This window comes from Phalaenopsis equestris, unplaced genomic scaffold, assembly GCF_001263595.1.
Source record: "Phalaenopsis equestris unplaced genomic scaffold, ASM126359v1 Scaffold000800, whole genome shotgun sequence".
NCBI classification, from domain to species: Eukaryota; Viridiplantae; Streptophyta; class Magnoliopsida; order Asparagales; family Orchidaceae; genus Phalaenopsis; species Phalaenopsis equestris.
In genome coordinates this window covers 665,394-685,892 of record NW_018165240.1, presented here as the reverse complement: position 1 = coordinate 685,892, position 20,499 = coordinate 665,394, and the positions used below count along the sequence as shown (strand labels likewise).

General features: G+C 35.4%; 2 protein-coding genes across 2 annotated transcripts; one reads left to right on the top strand and one right to left on the bottom strand.

Annotated features, from left to right (window-relative positions):
• The first annotated feature begins 44 nt into the window (after nt 1-44).
• On the top strand, nt 45-9,654 carry LOC110031288. The gene is made up of 2 exons (XM_020734415.1): nt 45-495; nt 9,477-9,654. The coding sequence occupies exon 1, from the start codon at nt 191-193 to the stop codon at nt 476-478; it is 288 nt and encodes a 95-aa protein (XP_020590074.1). The 5' UTR covers nt 45-190; the 3' UTR covers nt 479-495; nt 9,477-9,654.
• Nucleotides 9,655-10,945: 1,291 nt separating this feature from the next.
• LOC110031303 (protein NRT1/ PTR FAMILY 2.11-like) lies at nt 10,946-16,003 on the bottom strand. Its single transcript, XM_020734444.1, has 3 exons — nt 15,793-16,003; nt 13,355-13,917; nt 10,946-11,992 (listed from the first exon to the last, which is right to left on the bottom strand). Exons 1-3 carry the CDS (start codon nt 15,931-15,933, stop codon nt 11,101-11,103), a joined length of 1,596 nt encoding a protein of 531 aa, XP_020590103.1. The 5' UTR covers nt 15,934-16,003; the 3' UTR covers nt 10,946-11,100.
• Nucleotides 16,004-20,499: the final 4,496 nt, after the last annotated feature.

Sequence of the window (20,499 nt, the reverse complement as noted above, 5' to 3'; positions counted from 1 at the left end):
ATATATATATATATTGTCCTACATCTGCAATATGAATGTAATCAAACTCATAAATAACTCTTGAGCCTATACCTCATCAACATTTTCATTCCTTCAACCCTAACCCTAATAAAACGACACGCGAGGGAAGCACCGATCAAGTGACAAGTGATCGATACGATACGGAGAGATTCATCAATCGAGCAGAGATATGAAGTTTGTGATGGAGTTTGCGGAGAATTTGATACTGAGAATGATGGAGGATCCGCATGAGAGGGATCGGAAGGCGAGGGAGCAGATTTATGACAGGAAAGAGCGGTGCAAGAAGACAAAGGAGATGTGGAGTTACCCTCTCCGCCCCTATGGTTTCTGGACCTTCGATCGCTTTAACGCTCAGATCCATTATGATGCCCAGATCAGCCAAGCTCCGGGTCGCCGCGATCCCTACGACGACCTGCTCATCCAAAGCCAGCCCCCGAAGACTCGCGCCTCCAAATGATTCATCGATGCCCGTTTGTAAGTTCTCCAATTTGACAGTCATGGCAGTCGCTGAATGAAGTTCCTGTATTCCATGTGCTTAGACAACTTTGTTCATGAAATCTTAAATATTATATGCTTAGTATTTCTGCCACCATCAAGTAATCGTAACACCTTATTGTTGGGCTCTACACATTAAAGTTGTAGATCAGATGCAGCTAAAAAAAATGTTTTAAAACCAATTCACAACTAACTTATCTCACACTATCATAAGTAAAGAGCACACCGCTCGTGTTCTATTTCGATTGCACTGGTCGCAAGGGTTACAAAAGAATTTGTGATAAGGGTGATGTCATCTCACATCTTTTCTTCTTTATTGTTCTTCCTTTGTAGATAATACTATTATGGAAAAAGGGAAACTAGATCCTAAAGCAATTAAATGCGTATTCTTTGGTTACTCCCCATTTAAGACGGAGCATGAGTGCTATTGTTTTGCCACTAGACAATTTTTAATCTCTTTTGCTATTTCTTTCTCAGAATACAAACCATTATTTGATCCCATCTTTCGTTAAGGAGAGGTATTATGTCAAGAGAGGCGCCAAGCTCATTCCATTTCCATTCTTATTGCTCTTTCCAAGCCGGACATTCTTTTAATTATCATTGGGTAATTTGTGCTTGGTCTTAATATTGATTTGCCAGCCTCTTACATGGGTAATGAACCTTCCAAAATGCCATTGATAGAAAACAAATTGAAACCTGGGAAGTAGTAAAAGTTTAAAAAAGGGAATTGTAGGCATACATAGGAAGAAATAAAAAACCTCCAAAGATAAAAACTTTCAGGCATCATGAGCAATTCTAAGAGTTGATATTGAGACAAATCCACTCAGAGAAGCTGAATACGGTGAATTCGATTTTGCATTTTTGATGTTCCTTATAAAAGGTATCTGCATGTACACATCACCCTAAGTTTAGTTTTTTTCTTATCATAAGACGCCTTTAACATTACAAGCATTGACCATATGTATTAATAGATTGCAAGTTCAAAAGATAATGCAAGGTGTTTAACAACACCAAAAATAGAGAATAATAGTGCTAGAGGTGATATAATTTTTAGTAAGAAATGCTATATGGATCATGGAACTTTGCTAGAGGTGATATAATTTTTAGTAAGAAATGCTATATGTATCATGGAACTTTGTTGATACTGGTTGTTTTGATATAATATTTTTACTCATAAAAAAAATGCAAGATGGTGTATTGAGGTTCGCAAAACATTATTCCAATTGTCGAAAGCTGAGAAGTTCGGCTCTTATCCATGATCGGTCGGTTAGTTGCTTCACAAAATTATGAAAATATTTGATTTGGGGTATCTTTAGAAACATCTTGCTTAGTTTTACTCCCTTCCTATTTTATGTTTTTTTTATTTTTTTATTTCAAAATTATTTTCTTTCCTAGTTTAGACCAGATATATTTGATAAGTTTGTATGTTTGAAGGGATTGGTTTTTCTATATATATATGTGCCCTACATGTGAATAAAAAAGTGAAGTATTTTTCCTCCCAAAGTTTGTTGGTATCAGAGCAAGGAAACAAACTCTAGCTCTCCTTTAACCTCCAAGCCCTTCTATTATCGTTCCTGCAGCCATCAGAGCCTCTCCAATAGTCGTCCAACTTGTCCAGCTTGAATCGCGATTGTATTCACTCTATTCGTTGGTTTACCAATGAGCATGAATCATTGTTGTTTCGCATCACTGTAAGTTGTGATGCCATTGTCTGTGTCCATATTGTTATCTGTGTCATAATCGTCAGATCAAGCGCTTTGTATTGCATCACTGTAAATCGTGATTACCTCATTTACGTCTAGATCCTCTGATTCCTGTATGTGATCCCTCTTCCCAGGCACGATTCGACCCATTGAGCTGAGTGTCAGGTTCATCTTCGATGGGATTAGCACAAGGTTCATCATCCGGTTTTGGCTTCGTCTGGATCGCTCAACCACGTCATCCTCTTGTCAACGTCGTTTGCTCTTCTAAATTGCTTGATTGCTTGGTTTGCTAGTCTGGCTAGCCTGTCTACCTCTTCTGAAGCATCGTTTGGCTAATATAAATGTTGCAACATCTCTCATCTATTGGCCCTCCTATCCCTTCTCTTTCTTGCCTTCTATTGTCTCTGCGCAGCCCTTATCTGTAAGTCCTTCCCGGCTTCCCTTTCCTACAGCCATCAATCTCCCCGCAAGTCCTTAGCTCGGAACCTTCCTAATCTTCCCTGTAGTTGTATCTCTTACTACAAGTCATTCACTTTTCTCCTTGCTGTTGGAATTCCCCCTGAAGTCGAATCCTCCTGTTGCAGACCCTCTTTCTTTGGAATCCCTTCAGTTGATCTGCAAGCCTTCCTCCGGAGCTCCTCCTCTTCTTCATTGCACCAGAATTATCTCTGCAGAATCTCATTCGTTCAAAATATGCCTCTGGAATCTTCTTAGCAGCAAACACTCCATTGGATTCTCTTTGAAGGCACTTTCTTCATCGTAATTCTCCTGTCATGTAATAGCAATGGTAGCAGCAACAACAATGGCAGCTGCTGCAGCAGCTTCAACAACATCAGTAGTCAATTTTCCTCCTTTTCTGCAATAGTCGTTCCTTTGTCTGCATAAGCAATAGTCAACTCCCTTCCTACTATTAGCAACAGTCCTAAATACATATAGGGTCTATGACCAAGTACGGGATAAAGACGTCAAGCTCTATTCTGGAGGTTAATTCTGGATCAGAAATTCTATCCAAACGACTTCTAAACTCCTAAAAAGCTTCTTCGAGGTGATTTAGAACAGCACAATAATATTGTGACACACTAAGGTAATATTATCATTCTCCTATCTTGCCAACAACAACTCATCTTTATGTTTTTGGGATGGGCGGGATTGCAGGCCAACCCCAAAAGCATGTTTGCTTACACAAAATTGTGGTCAATTCGTTCACTCCCATGTTATCCTCACCCTCCTTCCCCTAGCCTTTACCAATGAAAGACCTCCTGGTTGGAATCTCTAACTAACTTTGACTCTACTCTTTTTTCAAATGCTTGATTCTGGCTGCCCAACAACCGGTATCATACTCCCTCCTTCGCAATGATAGAAGACTGTCCTTTGTCCACAATGGCTACATGTGATCATACTAGCGCGAGTCCACCGAATTCCATCAAAACTTCGAGATTAAACTTGCTTGGGCAAGAGTGGTACTAGGATGGGTGACCTCCTATGAAGTCCTAAAGTTGCAGCCCTTTCAAAAACATTTTAAGTAGAAACGAGGCAAATGAAATTGATTTATAACAACCAGCATTGCATATAACCTTAATTTTAATTTTTAACAAGAGAAATAAACATATAGAACTTGACTGCCTTTTTATTAAAGAAAAGTTAGTCCATATACCTTTGTTGTGCCATCAATACCTTTTTTTTCCTGCTTAAATCATAGTTGCACACAAACTTCTTGTTTCGTGTACATACTATTTTAGGACTGTTTTTGGGTTTGGGTTGCAAGTCTTCTCCGTGATCCATAACATCTGGAATTGCCTTAGTACAAGAAGGCTATGATTAACATTCTTTCATGAAGAGGGTAACGATTCTATTCATTTGAATGTTGAAGGGAAATATTTTTACAATAGGGATATTCAAGGCATTTCAAAATTTATTCTCAATAATACTTTCTCAAGTTATTTTGTTTTATTTTTGTGCCGGAGTGTCGGATGAATGTGATTTTTCTAACAAGGGATTGGGCTCAAGGACGGCTGTAGGGTGGTTTTAAGCGAGGGCTTTCAAGCAATTACATGAGATATGGGATCAAGTTGGTTTGGCAAAGGATGGCACACGCAAGCTTTCGTGATGATTTACATGGTATTGTGGAGGTCTGTGAAGTCCTGTGTCTTGAGTTCGCTTGATTTGGGCAAATTTAGAGTACACTAAAAATGGCCTAGTAGGTGTATTGTTAAATTCTCAAAATGTTATTTTACATTTGTTTTGCACTTAACTAACACCCAGAAATTTAAAACCCCTGTATTATAAATGCCATACGCTTCTTAGAAAGTCAACTATTAGCCTCTTAACAATTCATTTAACATGAAAATGAGCATTCCTCCCCACAAGTTTCAGCTCTAGTTTGCTTGTGTTAGATGATTTTTATTTCAAACATAATTCCATTTTTCCATAGCCTATTAAACCTGATGTTGTCGATTAAATTGATTGTTTTGCCAAATATTATTGTGATCCAGTCGGATTACATCCACAGCCTGATTGCCATACCAAAGAGATTTTTTAGGATACTCAGCTCTAGCTGTGTACGGGCAATGAGGGGTTTCAAACGGTTTTGCACAAGTGATAATTGTCACATTCAAATACGTCAGAGATGCTTTGTAGTATAATAGTTAAGCTAGAGCACAGTAAGCGAATAGATGAATTCTTGGTTGTTGCGCAATTCAATTCTTAATGCTCTTTGATCTATCTATGTTATTTTTTTTTCAAGGAAAACTTACATATTTAGCACACAATTCTTTTGTATTTACATATGTCACGCCTAAAGTTTTATATTTACATACGGTAGTATTTTGATGCTTTAAATCTATGCATGAAAAGATACATTTCATTTTTAAAAAGTGATAATAGTGTTATTTTTGACGTCATCTTAAAGATTTGAGCGTTATGTGTGTTAATATTAAAGTTTAGGTTTGATATGTAAATATATAAGAATTGTTTATGTATATGAATGCCCCTTTTTTTTATGCCATGTACTTCTTGCTACGTGTACATCAGATAAATTGTGTAATATATTTTTAAGGTTGAGATGTAAGCTTATAAATTAGGTTGGCGTTTGATGCCAAACTCAAGCCGCATTCACATCTTTTTCTTTCATCATGCTTACATCAATGCTTCAATTTATGTGATTTAATGGTTTTAGTATTTATCTCCAACCTTTGCTATATGGATTTTCTAGAATTATCTCTTTTGAATATAATTTTAAACTTAATGTGAACAATTTTTTATTTTTGATTAGTCATTTTCGATATTAGGGATTTTGACATTGAGATTTTCATAATTTCTTTTGGTTTTGGTTGTCATAATTATAACCACGCATCTTGGTTTTTGTTTAATAAGAACAAGCAAATTTCTAAATTTTGTGCTTACAAGAGTATTTATAAGCATAAATTATATATTTTAATGCAAACTATTAGATTTATCAGGTTTATTGGTTTTTCACAGCCGATATTATTTATTAATTCATTTTATTCTTTTATTCTGCATTATGTAGTTTTCTTTTTATCTTTATTCTGTTTTTATTTTTTTTATTGTATTTTTATTTCTTTCTTTGTTTGAGTCTATTGTAATTGAGTTTAAATACCCCTCTTTGAGTCATTGAGAAAAAACTTTTTTGTTCACCAATTCAACATGGTATCAGAACTTAGCCCTAAATCCATTAGCGAACGGTCTCCTCTGTCGGTTCCGGCGTCCGACATCTCCTAGCTGTTGGTCTCATTTGCTGGTTATAGCAGCCACAGGGTCCAGTGCATCCGCTGGTTTTCTTCGATTTCCCGCTGTTCCAATACACTTTATGCAGGGTCCCGCAGTTCCAATAGACCCACTGTGCAATCACCAGGCATAGCCTTCCTGCAAGTCGCAAGTTCCAGTGGGCACCAGTGCTACAGGGATGATTTCCCTGTGTTCTTTCCTGTAGTCACTATTTTTTCCTCCGTTGTTGATTCCTCCTATTGTTGGCTCTTCTTCCACCGGTTGATTCCTACTGCAGAATTCCTCTGCCTTCTTCCGTCGCCAATTGATTCCAACAGCAGAATTCCTCTGCCTTCCTCTGTAAGAGCAATTGTATCTGTCCAACAGAATTCCTACATCAGACTAGCATCCCTGCAGGTGTCCGAATTTTTGCAATTGTATCCATCTGTCGCGAGCCTACTTGAATTCATCGATGGCTCAAAATCACAATCAAATCTTTTTTGGCTCAATCAGAATCTTCTCGAATCGTGATCGGCACTCGTCCGTGTCACCTCGGACCGGTCTCTCCGCTTGTGTTTACCGTCACAAACCTAACATCACTCGAAACAAGTGTTGTAAACTTCACGGTAAACCGTTATACAAACCTTTGGCCAAATCATTTGTTACCAAGGGCCTCACGGCAACATCTGAATCTACCACGATGCAACCAACTCTTGCCTGGAACATCCCAAAATCTTTTGAATCCCGGAGAAACCAAATGGAGCAATTGATCAAGCTACTTAGAGCCCATCAAGTCTCTACGGGTCCGTCGACGACTCCCCCCCACCCGCGATGCGACAATCTACTTTTTCATATGGCTTTCACGGTTTATTCCACCTCTAGTCCATGATTTATTGATTCATGTGTCACGGATCATATGACTGGATGCTCACAAGTTTTCTCTACTTAATATTTGTATTCTGGAAAGGATATCGTCAGAATTGACGATGGCTCCTATAATTCCATTTCTAGTAAATGTTTGGTTGTACTAACAACTGATCTAACTCTAGAGACTGTTTTACATGTTCCCCAATTTCAATATAATTTATTATCTGCCAGCAAGTTGACGAATGATGTTAATTGCGTTGTTAATTTCTCTTCTGTTGGTTGTGTTTTTTAGAATCGTTCTTCGGGGATGATGATTGGAACTGCTAAGAGGGTAACCGGACTTTACTACTATCAAGAGAAGAGCATGGAGAGTGAGAACACACCTCTTTATCTGGAGTCGTTGAATGTTTCATTATGCAGCATTGTCGTTTAAGTCATCCTAGTTTCCAATATTTTAAAAAATTTTGTTCTTTGATGTTTTCTAATAAAATTTTTTTCAATTTCAATTGTGAGACATGTCAGTTAGCCAAACATAATCGCGTTCATTACCCACCCCACACTTACACACACTGTGCTCCTTTCTCTCTCATTCACAGTGGCCTATGGGGACTCTCTCGCATTCCCAGCGACATCAATAAATGGTGGCTTCTGATTTTGATTGATGACCACACTTGAATGACGTAAGTCTACATTTTAAAAGACAAATTGGAGGTTGTTGTCAGCTTCCAAAACTTCTATACCTTCATTTTAACTCAATTCAAAACTTTTATTCATGTCCTTCGGATTAACAATGGCTGTGAGTTTTTCAACTCTATTTTGGGTAAATTGTTGGTGAGTAAGAGCATCCTCCACCATAGCTCGTGTACGGACACTCCTTAAGAAAATAGGGTGAACGAGAGAAAAATCCATTTTCTTCTCGACGTTGCTCGTTCCATCATGTTTCAATCTAATTTCCCAAAACGGTTTTGGAACAATGTCATTCTCACTACCACCTATCTCATAAATAGAGTTTCTTCCGAAAGTCACAAGTTTTGAAGCCTCTAGTCGTTCTAATGTCATGCTTCTCTGCCAGTTGGGTCTTCTCCACCTTAGACCCCTATATTTTTTGGTGCATTGCTTTTCTCCGAAACACTGCTCCCAATCGAAGTTAACTTGATCTCAGATCCATAAAATGTATCTTCCTTGGGTACTCCGCTAAGCAAAAGGGGTATCAGTGTCTTGATCCTGCTAATAACAAAATCTATGTGAGTGCTGATGTCTCCTTCTTTGAAAGTGTTCCCCATTTTCCTAGCTTGGTTGCAAGATTGAGTGCGGGGAAATTTGTGTTTTTTTTTGTATTCTCTAGTGGTCAACTAATGGATATTCTCACCAAAATTTTTTCTCGTCCTTTGTTTGATAACTTCAATTTCAAGTCGAACATGATTGACATTTATGTTTCAACTTGAGAGGTAGTATTAGATTTATTAGGTTTATTGACTTTTCATAGCCGTCATTATTTATTAATTCCCCTTATTATGCATTATGTAGTTTCATTTTTATCTTTATTCTATTTTTATTTTTTTGATTGTGTATTTATATCTATCCTTATTTGAGTCCTCATTGTAATTGGATTTAAATATCCATCTTTGTATGAATGAGAAACAAGTTGCATTGATCACCAAGTCAATACAAACCATCATATTTTATCACCTATAAAAGAAGTAGAGCAGCATGACAACAGTTTCTGGTGGAATCATTCAGTAAGCCTTCCTTTCTCAGATTAAGCTATATGTTTTTTTCATAATATTTACGTGAATTTCCAGATTTTATTTTATTTCATTTCCCCTTGCTTGTTGCCACCTGCCATGCAGCACTTCTTGAAGGTCTTTTACTTGGAAGATTTACATACATACCACTCATTTCCTATGCATTTACACATCGAACACCCATACTTCAATTTCCACATCCATACCACCTTACCAATGCATGAAAAGTTGTATTTCGTCTTTTAAAAGTTAAAATGGTGATATTTTTTTGATGCGGTATGAAAGATTTTGGTGCTATAAATGTAAAAGCTAAGGTTTAGGTGTTTGATATGTAAATACACAAGAATTGGGTGGTGTCATGTAAATGTCCCCTGTAAGGCCTGTTTGGTTGAGTGAATATATCCGTAATAATGCAACTAGGGTTGTATACGAGCCGAGCTCGGCTCGTGTTCGGCTCGTTCGAAATAGCTCGTGTTCGAAATCGGCTCGTGAACAGTGTGTTTGTGTTCGGCTCGAAATTGACTCGTTAAACTAAAATTGAGAAATATACAAAAGCAGACACTAACCATATTGCCACATGAGACGTTATGATTTAAACTTACACATAAATATATATAATATATTATTATATAAATAATATATGTAATATATTGTTATATAAAAAGTGATATAAATTTTTTTTCGAGTCATTTCGAGCCGAACACGAGCGAACAAATTATTATTCGTGTTCGGCTCGTTTACATTTCGAGCTTAAAAATTTGTTCGTGTTCACGAACGAGCCGAACACGAGCTACTTAACGAGTCGAATACGAGTTGTTCATGAACAACGAGCCAAATTGACTGCCCTAACTGCAACTATGGTCTGTAAATAAGATTTCTTTGTTGAGAACTCTGCTAATTCTTTTGTAAAAAATGCTTGCAGGAGTGTTCTGTGCTTTAAAGAGGTTCATGGATGGCAGAGGATGCAGATTTCTCTGATTTAAATTGTAATATTGCCGCTAGACACTGATGAATGATTTTATGTTGTGGATTTTCTCGTCTGTGTAACTGAGTTCCCCCTTCACAGTAATAATAATACCTTGAAACTGAATTTCTTTGTCGCTTTTAGCTTTTTTTTATGTCTTTATTGAAGGAATTTTTCCCTTTCATGCCCATTCGATTTCTTGGAAGAACAAAGAGAATGCACCCCAATTAGGGTTTGCTAGTTCCATTAAGGGATGGTTGAGAATTGGTTCGAATTAGGACATATTTTCTTATAGAGATCTGGGCAGACAACTGAGAAGCTGTTGAATAATAATCTGATGCTCAAAAGCTGCAGTGGTTATCGCAAAAAAGTTTTTTTTTTTTTTTTTTTTTTTTTTAAAGTCGGATCGCAGCTAGAAAGCTACGGCTGTACTTTGTCAGGAGTGGTGGCAAAACACAGTTTACTGAAACAGATAAATTTACGGTGTGATGCCACACCGCCAACGCACTGCCGGCCTGAGTAAGAAATTTAAGTTCAAAATTGGCTCTTTTGATTTTGGTTGTATAAATGTAAAGAATTGTATTCATTATTTACAAAGTTAATAGATGAAAAATTTTGGTGTTGGATATGTAATTGTGCAAGAATTGGGTGTATAATTGTTTGTAAATACTCCTAAATATAAGTAATTACATGAGTTTATATTCAATGGCATGAAAATGAATTTTATTTGCACATCAAAGATGCTGCATGGCATTAGCTTTTAAGCATCAATTGCTTCTACGAGGAAGGGTACAAATTGGGTTATGGATTTATTGAAGGGACTGTATTTATAATTATCACTTTTGGATTAATTAATATTTAAGATGATTGTTAATTAGTCCTATATAAATATTAAGTTCATAAAATTTTTTTACATTTATAAATAAGTACGATAAAGGAAAGAAGTATGATAAAGGAAGATCTTCTGCAAGGAGGTTGTGAGTCCTGTTGAGACAACCAAGCCAAAAAGTGATTGGAGGTTGACTGATCATTATCCACAAACTGATTCATTAGAAGGATGTTTGAATCTTCAACATTTAATCCATGATAGGGGATGCAGTTTCGATTCGAAAAGACACACAAGTGGATCGGATGAAAGAGTCAGGCGCAAAAGTATCTTCTGATAGAATCACCCCACACAGGTTAAATATCTCATAAGAGACAGACCTTCTGAGGATGTCCGACAAAACAAAGCCTATCGAGCAAAGTCGACTGTGTCAAAAGATGACTGGGGGATGATTAACAATTCGCATATGACTGCGAACCCCATCTGGATAAGGGGTAGAAATGTCATTTCATGTGTTCTCCTTCTCTATTTCTTGGGCATGATTCATGCAAAATTTAGAATTCAACCCATGCATTTTCACACAAATGACACATCAAACATCACAAAAGCTTATGTAATAATTTATAGCTGATATGATCTTCTAACGTTAAAAGGGCACTAAAATCATAAGCCCTCATCCAATCTGACAACATCTTTACACGACTTTCTCAGCGTTCTTTCCCACCATCTGATCTCAACTCAACAGCCCGGATTCTCTCAAACCAAAGCTCCATCAGAAGCTTTGGCCATCTCCATGGAGATCCCATCTGCTCCAGATTTCTGGTCCTTGTATCTGTACCACTTAGCACAAACAATGAAGTAAATTAAGTTAGCAGCCGCCATTGCTGCCGTCAGGTAGTAGAACAGATCCAATCTCCCCTTGTTCAAATCTCCCGCCAACCAATTCTCCTTCCCCTTCCCTCCCGTCGTTCTGTGCACAACCATCACAATCAAGCTGCAGAGATAGCTCGAAATTGCCATCCCCAGAAACAGAAATGATCCGGCCACACTCCTCATGTTCTCCGGGAACTGTTTGTAGTAGAACTCCACCTGTCCGATCGCGCCGAAAGCTTCCGAGAGCCCGAAGAGCATGAGCTGAGGGATCAACCAGAGGCTCGACATCGACGACACGGCTTTCCCGCCGGCGAATTCTTGAACCGCCGCGCTCCTCCTCTTCGCCTCCACAACGGCCGCCACCAGCAAGGCGATGATGGAGATGAAGATTCCGATCCCCATTCTCTGAAGTAGGGTTATCCCTCCCTCGATTTTCGTCACCCGTTGAAGCCGGGGGACGATGATCCGATCGTAAATGGGGATCCAGATGGTGAGGGCGAGCATGTTGAAGACGGTGAATGAGCCGGCGGGGATCTGGAAGCTGCTGTTGCCGAAGTGCCGGTCGGATTGGAGGGCTTGGAATACCACATAGGTTCCCTGTTGTCCTGCTCCGATGCCATAGAACATGGCTGCAGACCAGACTGGGAGAATTCTGATTATGCATTTTACTTCTTCAACATGTTGCAGGCTGCAGAGTCTCCATGGATTCAAACCTGTGTCATCAGCTGGTTTGATTTCTTCAGGGCTTGCAATGATTGAAGCTTTGTCTAGACATCTGAATGGCAAATCAGGATGATCGAACAGGTTAGTTTTCTATTTAAGCTCTCTTTTTTTTTATGAATTGCATTTTTACCTCGAGGACTCAATGAACTACATTTTTAAATTGCATGTTAACAAAACACTATTACTTGATATTAGAGTTGTAAATTTTGATGTAGAACTCCACCATCATGATCAAAACATACAGCGAACATATATACTCTTTTTGTATTTACATATCTAACAATTTTTATGTACATGCTGCATTATTTATGCATGAAAATTTGTGTTTGAAATTTTGAAAATATAAAATGAAAATGTAAACTTCAAGTATTAGATATATAAATAGATAGGAATTGAGTAGTATGTATGTAAATGCCCCTATATATTTAATGCAAATGGCATTTTTCTTTTTTCTGCTTTATTTTATTTACTCGTGGTTGAAGTGGAGGATGTTATTAGTAGAATTTAAGTTGGATGGTTGAAGTGGAGGAATGAATCGGGCCTATTGTGTGATAAAAAAGTACTGCTTGGACTTGAAAGGAAAATTTTATAAGATGGTGGTGAGGTCTGCAATGTTTTATGAAGCAAAATGTTGGCCTATAAAAAAGAAACATAAAACTAAGTTAAGTGTTGTTGAGATGAGAATGCTTAGGTGGATGAGTAGCTTTACAATAGAGGTAAAATGTGAATTGAATATCTTTGTGAAATGGTTGGTGTAGTTTGAGCAGTAAACAAGACTAGAGAGACTCTTCTTAGATAGTTCGGTCACATGATCCGGATAAAAGAGTAGATGTTTTAGATTCGACTTATGTTAAGAAAAGTAGAGGTAGATCTAAAAAAACATAGGCTTGTTGTATAAAAAATGATCTTAATTTGTTATAATTAAACGAAAATATGACGCTCAATAGGACACAATGGAGAAAATGGATTCATGTAGTTGACCCCACTTAGTGGGATAAAGGCTTCTCTTTGTTGTTGTTGTATTTGATTTTCTCAAAAGTTAGGTTTCGCTAAATTTCCAACATTATAGTCCAATATGTTATTAGAAACTCCAACCGATCAAAGACAACTTGATGCAACTATTTGAATTAGAAATTTTCAAAGTCGCATTTAGAATTATTTGTTTGTAGCGAAACATGAATGTTGACACAAAGAATGAGTAATCAAAATAAATGTTAGTCCCAGCGTTTATCAAATTGTCAAATTAGTCTCGAGACTCTTTTAAGACATGTTGAAATAATCCTCAATGAGGACTATTTTGTCTTCATTAAAAAGAGTTTGTGGACTAAATTGACACTTTTATAAACTCTGGGAGTAAAATGACTCCCTAGAAAGAGTCTGGATTTCAACGCAATAAGATTGCTTGAAGAAAGACCTGAATTGATCAGTATGCGGAAGCTTGGTTCTTATTGTACTACCAACAATAGGAGGATCGAAGAGAGACTTCGATTGATCGTCATCAGAAATCTTCAAATTTCGCTTCCGATAAGCCGCGACGAAAACCCGAGCCACACTCGTGAAAGGACTGCCCTCCGGCTTCACCCTCACATAGAGATTAGTCCCAAGGAAGAAGCAAGCACAGGAGAAGAACATGAGCACAGCTGGGATGCCCAGCCCCAGAGTCCAGCTTATGTTGCTCTGAATATAGATGATGAAGGTGGAGGATATCATCATGGCTATGGTGAAGGTGAAATAATACCAATTGAAGAAGCTGTTTATTCCTCTTCGTCCCGATTCGGTCCGAGGATCGAATTGGTCCGCACCAAAGGCAAGGTTGCAGGGACGAATTCCGCCGGCGCCGATGACGAGAAATAGGAATGAGAGGAGTAGGACCGATAGTTGAATTGGCGAAGCAGCCTCGCATTGTTGCCCATTGATGTTGCAGGGTGTTGGGTGAAGCCTTTTGAATGCAGCTGTCAGTGTTAGGATGAACATTCCCTACATTAAGAAAGAAAATTTTAGAATTATGAATGTAAATACATTGAAAATATGTGGTGAAATGTAAAATGCATGCGGAACTGTGATTGAATAATTTAGGATTGTCAGTCAAAGAACTTGTATTTGTTTATTTATTGAAGTAAGACTACTTATAAACTGACAAAGAAGGGTATCAATCAATAATTGTCGATAAATTTATATATTTATAAATCAGGCCACATGTGCTGAAATGCAAAATAGTTGTCATTAATTGCTTATTCAACTGTGGCCACGCGTTGTCTCGCCCAATTGGCTCCCAAATGTAACAAAATTGAAATTGTTGATGTGGACGGAGCAGAGAAAATCTAATCTAAATGTTTTTCTTAAAGCTTCTTTCTATATTGCATCAGAACTCTGCATGTAGAGTCGCATGAGAAGTCCAATAAAATCAAGTCACCTGTAGGTGACAAAGAAAAAATAAAAATCGGTCCGGTAACATAGGGGAATATTCCCTTCATGTTATTTCATGTTATTGTATGTTATTCAGGTATTATCGTATTCTAGGAATATTCCCGATGTTATAATAACAATAACACATCAATATCATTTGAATAACACACAATAACACCTAAATAACACGGGATGAATATTTTTTTGTGTTACCGGACATTTTTTTTTTTTTTCGCTGCCACGTGGCGTGATTTCATTAGACTTCGCACGATGCAATATTTTCTCCTTTTTTTTAAGGGGGCATTTATCTAAATATCACACATTTGGGATAACTACATGCATAGGACCCAAAATATTGATATTTACAAAAAAGCTAGCACTAAGGTGATATATTTGAACTACCAAACTGATGTATATACATCTGTTGCGATCAAATCATTGATAATTTGATAAAATGAAAAATAAGCGTTTGGGTTTTGTCATGAATTTTGCTTTTTTGAGTGAGAATTTGAAAAATGGACCAAAGATGGTGGTAGATTTGTAAATAGTACGCCTCCCAAACATAAATTTAATATGTTCTCTTAAATAATTTAGGTAATTTAATAATTTTGCACCTCACCTACCCTTTGATTTATATACTTAAAAATAATGCCGGCTTTGCCTATTTGGTAGATATGTTATTATATAAAAAAAATACCCCTATTTATCTTTCATTCGGGGACATATATATATTATAAATGTGAAAATTAAATTTTAAATATTAGATATATAAATACATAATAAATGTGTGGTATGTATGTAAACATTTATGTTTTCCTTTTTTCTTAAAAAAAAAAACATGGTGATGAGTTATTGTTCTTATAATAATTTTATGAATTTTGTTGTTATAAATATAAAAAAATAAAATAAAATTTAGGTGCTATAAGATATGTAAATACATATAAATTTCGTGGTACACACGTCATTGTCACAATAAAAAAAGAAATGATATGAGCTGCGGTCTTAAGAAGAAGCAACTGTGAAGTTGCTGTAGAATAAACTGTTGTTTAAAATAATTATGGTGATTATTATAATTTTATTTTATTTTAAAAAATTCACACTATAGCTTTCTAGTAGGGAAAAAATTTGCGTATGTAAGACGCTCGAGGTTATACGGGTGTTATATTGACATTATATTCGTGTTATATCCACAATCTCCATATAACTTTCATATAAACTACATCTATCCTACAGATATGTGAAAACAGAAGCGCAGAACTTATTTGTAAGTTTAGGTATGTTAGATGTTACATGAAAGTTACTAGGGATATAACGCGAATATAATGCCGATATAACGCCCATATAACCTTCATTATATACGCAGCGCTGCGTACGTGTTATGTACCCAAAATTTTCTCTTCTAGTAGACACCGTAATAATTAATGAAAATAACAAATGAGCATATACCAGTAGAGAAGAAACGGAAGCGAAGGCGAGAGTATAATATCGGCCGAGATACGTATCGGAGAGGAAGGCTCCCAATATCGGAGCCAGATTAGTTGTGCCATTGAAGATCTGCAGCAGACTTGCAGCTGCCACGCTCTTCATGTTGAATACAGTCGTCAGATATACTAACAAATTTGAAGCCGTCCCCAACGTCCCCAGCTTCTCAAACGTCTCCCTACACACACACACAATTGTATATATTACATGTCTACCTTTTTCATCATTGCATATTAACCATAATTAATTACACTTAATTAATATATCCATCGTCCTAGGCTCCGTTTGGCGCAGCGTTGCGGCACCGCAACATTGCTGTTTTGGCCGTTTGAGTAAACTATGTTTTGGCAGCTTTTTCAAAAAGTTGCCGCTAAAACCAACATTTTAGCTGCACTCTAACTTTTTCAAAAAAAAAAAAAAAAAATTGACACCGCAGCTTTTCGCAATATCAGATTATTTTTCAGCAGTTTCACAACAGCTGTCCCAAATAAAGCTTTAATCTTACTAAAAATGAGTTTCTACAAAGGTAAAAAATCCTGTTTTTTTTTTATTATGGGGGAATTTAAATCGTTGCAATTTTTAGCTTTGAAAAGGTTTTTAGCGACTATTTTAAATATTTTTATGTATTTTTTTTTATATTTTAACACCATTTTTTACAATTGTATTTAAATAAGTGTTGCCAAAAACTTTGTTTTAATAGTATATCTGATCTTCAACATAAATAGCTGTTGGGTCAAGTGTATTATATTAGTCTCTAAATAAGTTTTATGATAAGAATGCTAGATAAATGGCATATTTACATATATACCAAGCAATTCCTATGTATTTACATATCTAACGCCTAAATTACTTTGCTTTTAATACTTATATTACAATAAAAATATTACTTTTTTTAACTTTAAAAAGTAAAATATAGCTTTTTAATGCATAGGAAGGGTAGATGTGTAAATATATAGGAATTGAGTGGTATGTATGCATGTAAATCTTGGTAGATAAATATGATGAATTTTTATTCTCTAAAACAAATTTTCTGATAAAAGTATTATTCAAGTTCTAAAATTTAGAAAATGTTAATGTAAAAAATGTATTTTTAAGGTGCTTTTTTCTAATTTGGTGGGATTAAATGCACATTTTAGTATAATGAAGCTTAATTTCTTTTAGGTGTGACTAAAAGGCTTTCTTCTAATTTTAGTCACAAATATTAAAAAAATAAATAAATATTTTCGATTAAAAAGAATTATGATACTAAACAAAATTAATAAAAAAAATTACAAGTAATTATTGAAGTTAATACCTTTTATTGAAAAAAAAAAGAGTAATTAAAACAAAGTTTTTAACAAAATTGGAAATTTAACATATATTGTTGAAAACGCTCGTTTCAGTGGTTTGAAGATATTGATTTCAGCGGTTTGAAAACACAGTTTTTTAACTGAACTGTCAGAATGTAATTTACCCAAACAGTCCTGAGTGTGTTTTCAAAACGCACCGCACCAAATAAGCTGAATCATAAAAAACTATCTCACCAAACCAAAAATTTTGTGTAAAAAGTACTTTTTTGTGGAATCTTTGAGAAAAAAGCTGCTCAAAAAGATTGGAAAGTAAAAGGTATCTTCTCGTCAAAGTTTGTTTAATGAGAACTAATGAAATAATATTTAACATAAATTCTTCACAAAAAAAGATTTCAATAGAAAAAAATTTCAACAAAACCCCACAAACCAACCACATGTTTTCAAACAATACAAACCCATATTTCCACACCTAATGCTTATATGCATTTACATCACATCACATAAATAATTTTGACAGCTAAGTAATATAAAAGTATCACCCCGACCTGTTGGTTTGCATCCACAGTATAAGACACCTCATGTCAGGGGTTTCAATCCCCTCTGACACAGTTAGCCTTTAAAAGATGGCACTCAAATTGTCAGACACATTAAAAGTGACTGGAAACTCGTATAATAACATCTGATCATTCCATTTATGAAATATATACACGTACCCACAATTTCAAACAAAATTTAAAAATACATCAAAATATTTAAACTTGATGTTAAAAATCTTTAAAGCGCTAACAATTATAATGTTCTATATAAAATACTGCAAAATTTTCTTATATTAATAATGATATTTATAAATATAATAAAAATTAAAGAATACCTATGACATAAGGCATGGCCTTCCATCCCCTGAACTTAGGAGCATTAGAGTCCTCTTCTTCTTCTTCTTCCATGGCTACAAACTTCTGAGGAGTAGCACCGTTCTCTATCTTCTCTGCCATTTCTAGCTTTGAAGCCATGCTTCTCTCTCTCTCTCTCTAGATTCCTCTCTCTCTAGATTTCTCTCTCTCTCTCTCACTAACTAGATCTGCACAGAGTCCATCCTATTCTCTTTATAGGAGCTATTGCTCTCTATATATAAGCCAAAGAGCAAGTGAGAGAGTATAGAGAGAAAAAAAACTATGAAAGAAATCAGAGTAATAATTGAACACGAGCTTACACGTGTGGACGCGCAAGGATGCAGGGATGAGCACTGATGCAGCTTTTAGTCGGCCAAGTTTAGCACGACTTTTGATGGAAAATGGACGGTTGGGATGGAAGGCAGCTACACTATTTTGACGTAATACTATATGTAAGGCTTGAGTGAATGATTGATTCATGCCACGTCATCCCTCGTCCATGGAGGAAGAAGTTTCCGTGGCAAATACTGAATAGTCAAGATGTGGGGAATTTACATAAATACCCCCAAATTTCTATGCATTTACATCTCTACCACCTAAAATTTGCTATTTTATATTTGTACCAGATGACACCAAAAATATAATTATAATAGCTTTTCGAAAGTTAAAATACACCTTTTTTTTATGCATATGAATATAATAGTTAGATGGCATATCCAAATATTATCTATATATATATATATATGCGTAAGTTCAAAATAAATTAAGCCAACAGACCAAAAAAAATGCGCACGTGACCAAAGCTTATTCAAATTAGATAACAGTAGGGCCGGGCTGTCAAAAAAGCTCGTTGTTCGCGAACAGTTCGTGTTCAGTTTATAAAAGAATTCGTATTTGATTTGTTCGATAAATAAACGAGACGAACGTGAACAAATTTTTTTCGTTCAGTTAGTTAAACGAATCAAATACGAACAGTGATGCGTTCGTTCGTATTCGAACCGTTATTGTTTGAAATATAAAATAATTTAAAATAAATATATACAAAAAATTTATGATATTTTAAAAAATTAAATTTTACAAATTATAATATATAGTAAATTAATAATAATAATAATAATAAATTAATATACTATATTAGTATATACTAATATTGATATTATATATTTTTATAATATAAGTTATAGAATTAATATAATATATTGCTTATATATATTAATATTAGGGATGTAAAATTGGTCCGTCGTTCGCGAACAGCTCGTGTTGCGAACAGCTCGTGTGTCGTTCGCGAACAGCTCGTGTTCGACTCATTCGTTAAGAAACAAACACGAACAGTGACTTCACGAACAATTTCAAACACGAGCTTATTTCAAACAAACTAAATTTCAAACGAATCAAACACTAACACAAGCTCTGTTTGTTCGTGTTCGGTTCGTTTACACCCCTATCTATTAGTTGATTGGACGGACAATTTGATATTCATTTATGTGAGACATGTTTATACCCATTTATTTAAATATATAATATAATGAATTATTAAAAGTCTGTTTGATAAGTTAATTATTAATTTTGAACACTAATTTATTTGGTTATTTATGATTTATGATTATTATTATTATTATTTATTATATATATATATATAATGTGAGGAAGACTGAAAAAGTGGAGGCATGAGATTGTAGATAAATCATGCTGCCTCTATTTAGATATGTATATGAGATTGGAGGCACTCATTTGCAAGTTAAATTCACCTAATTCTATTAACTCATTTTCATAGCAACTCATTATGTCTTACCAAACAAGCTCAACTACATCTAGAAAACATAATGATTGGATGCATAAATTCTCCTCTAAATGATAGTCTTGTTCAAGGATGGGATTGAGAAAAAAATGTACAATGAAGGAAAGTTATCATTTTTCTCTCAATTCAACTATTTGTTGTTTAGTGTTGTTGTCTTTTTCATAGTATGTATGTGGAGTATTATGTTTATTTTTAGAAAAATTTGCGTATATGATATCGTGATGTTGTGAAGTATGTGTTAACCACACAAGTATACGTGTCGTTCAAATAATATACGAATCTGAGTTTGTATATTAATACGAGAGAAAACTTGTTAATTTTCACAAGTGGTGAAAGTTCTGAGTTTAGTTTGAAGAGTTAAGATTTTGGGAGTTTTTAAGTATCTAAACCTAATTTTTTTGTAGAAATAAAAACCTAAGTGTGAGCAAGGGATTTCTATCAAGTGAGAATCATGCTCCTTTGTTATAGAGAATCTTCCAAGTAATTTCAAATCATGGATAAATCCTCGTTGGCATCTTTCAAGATCATAAGAAGAATTGGAAACTCGTATTAGAGTTAAGTTGGCTTAACCGTGCAATGTTTCGTAGAATTCGACTAATCATCTATCTTGGTCGCAATCTCCTACTACAATATTTTTATTTCACTGGGTGATTATGTGTTACCTTATTTGTTCTTCTAGTTAGCAGTCTTAAGT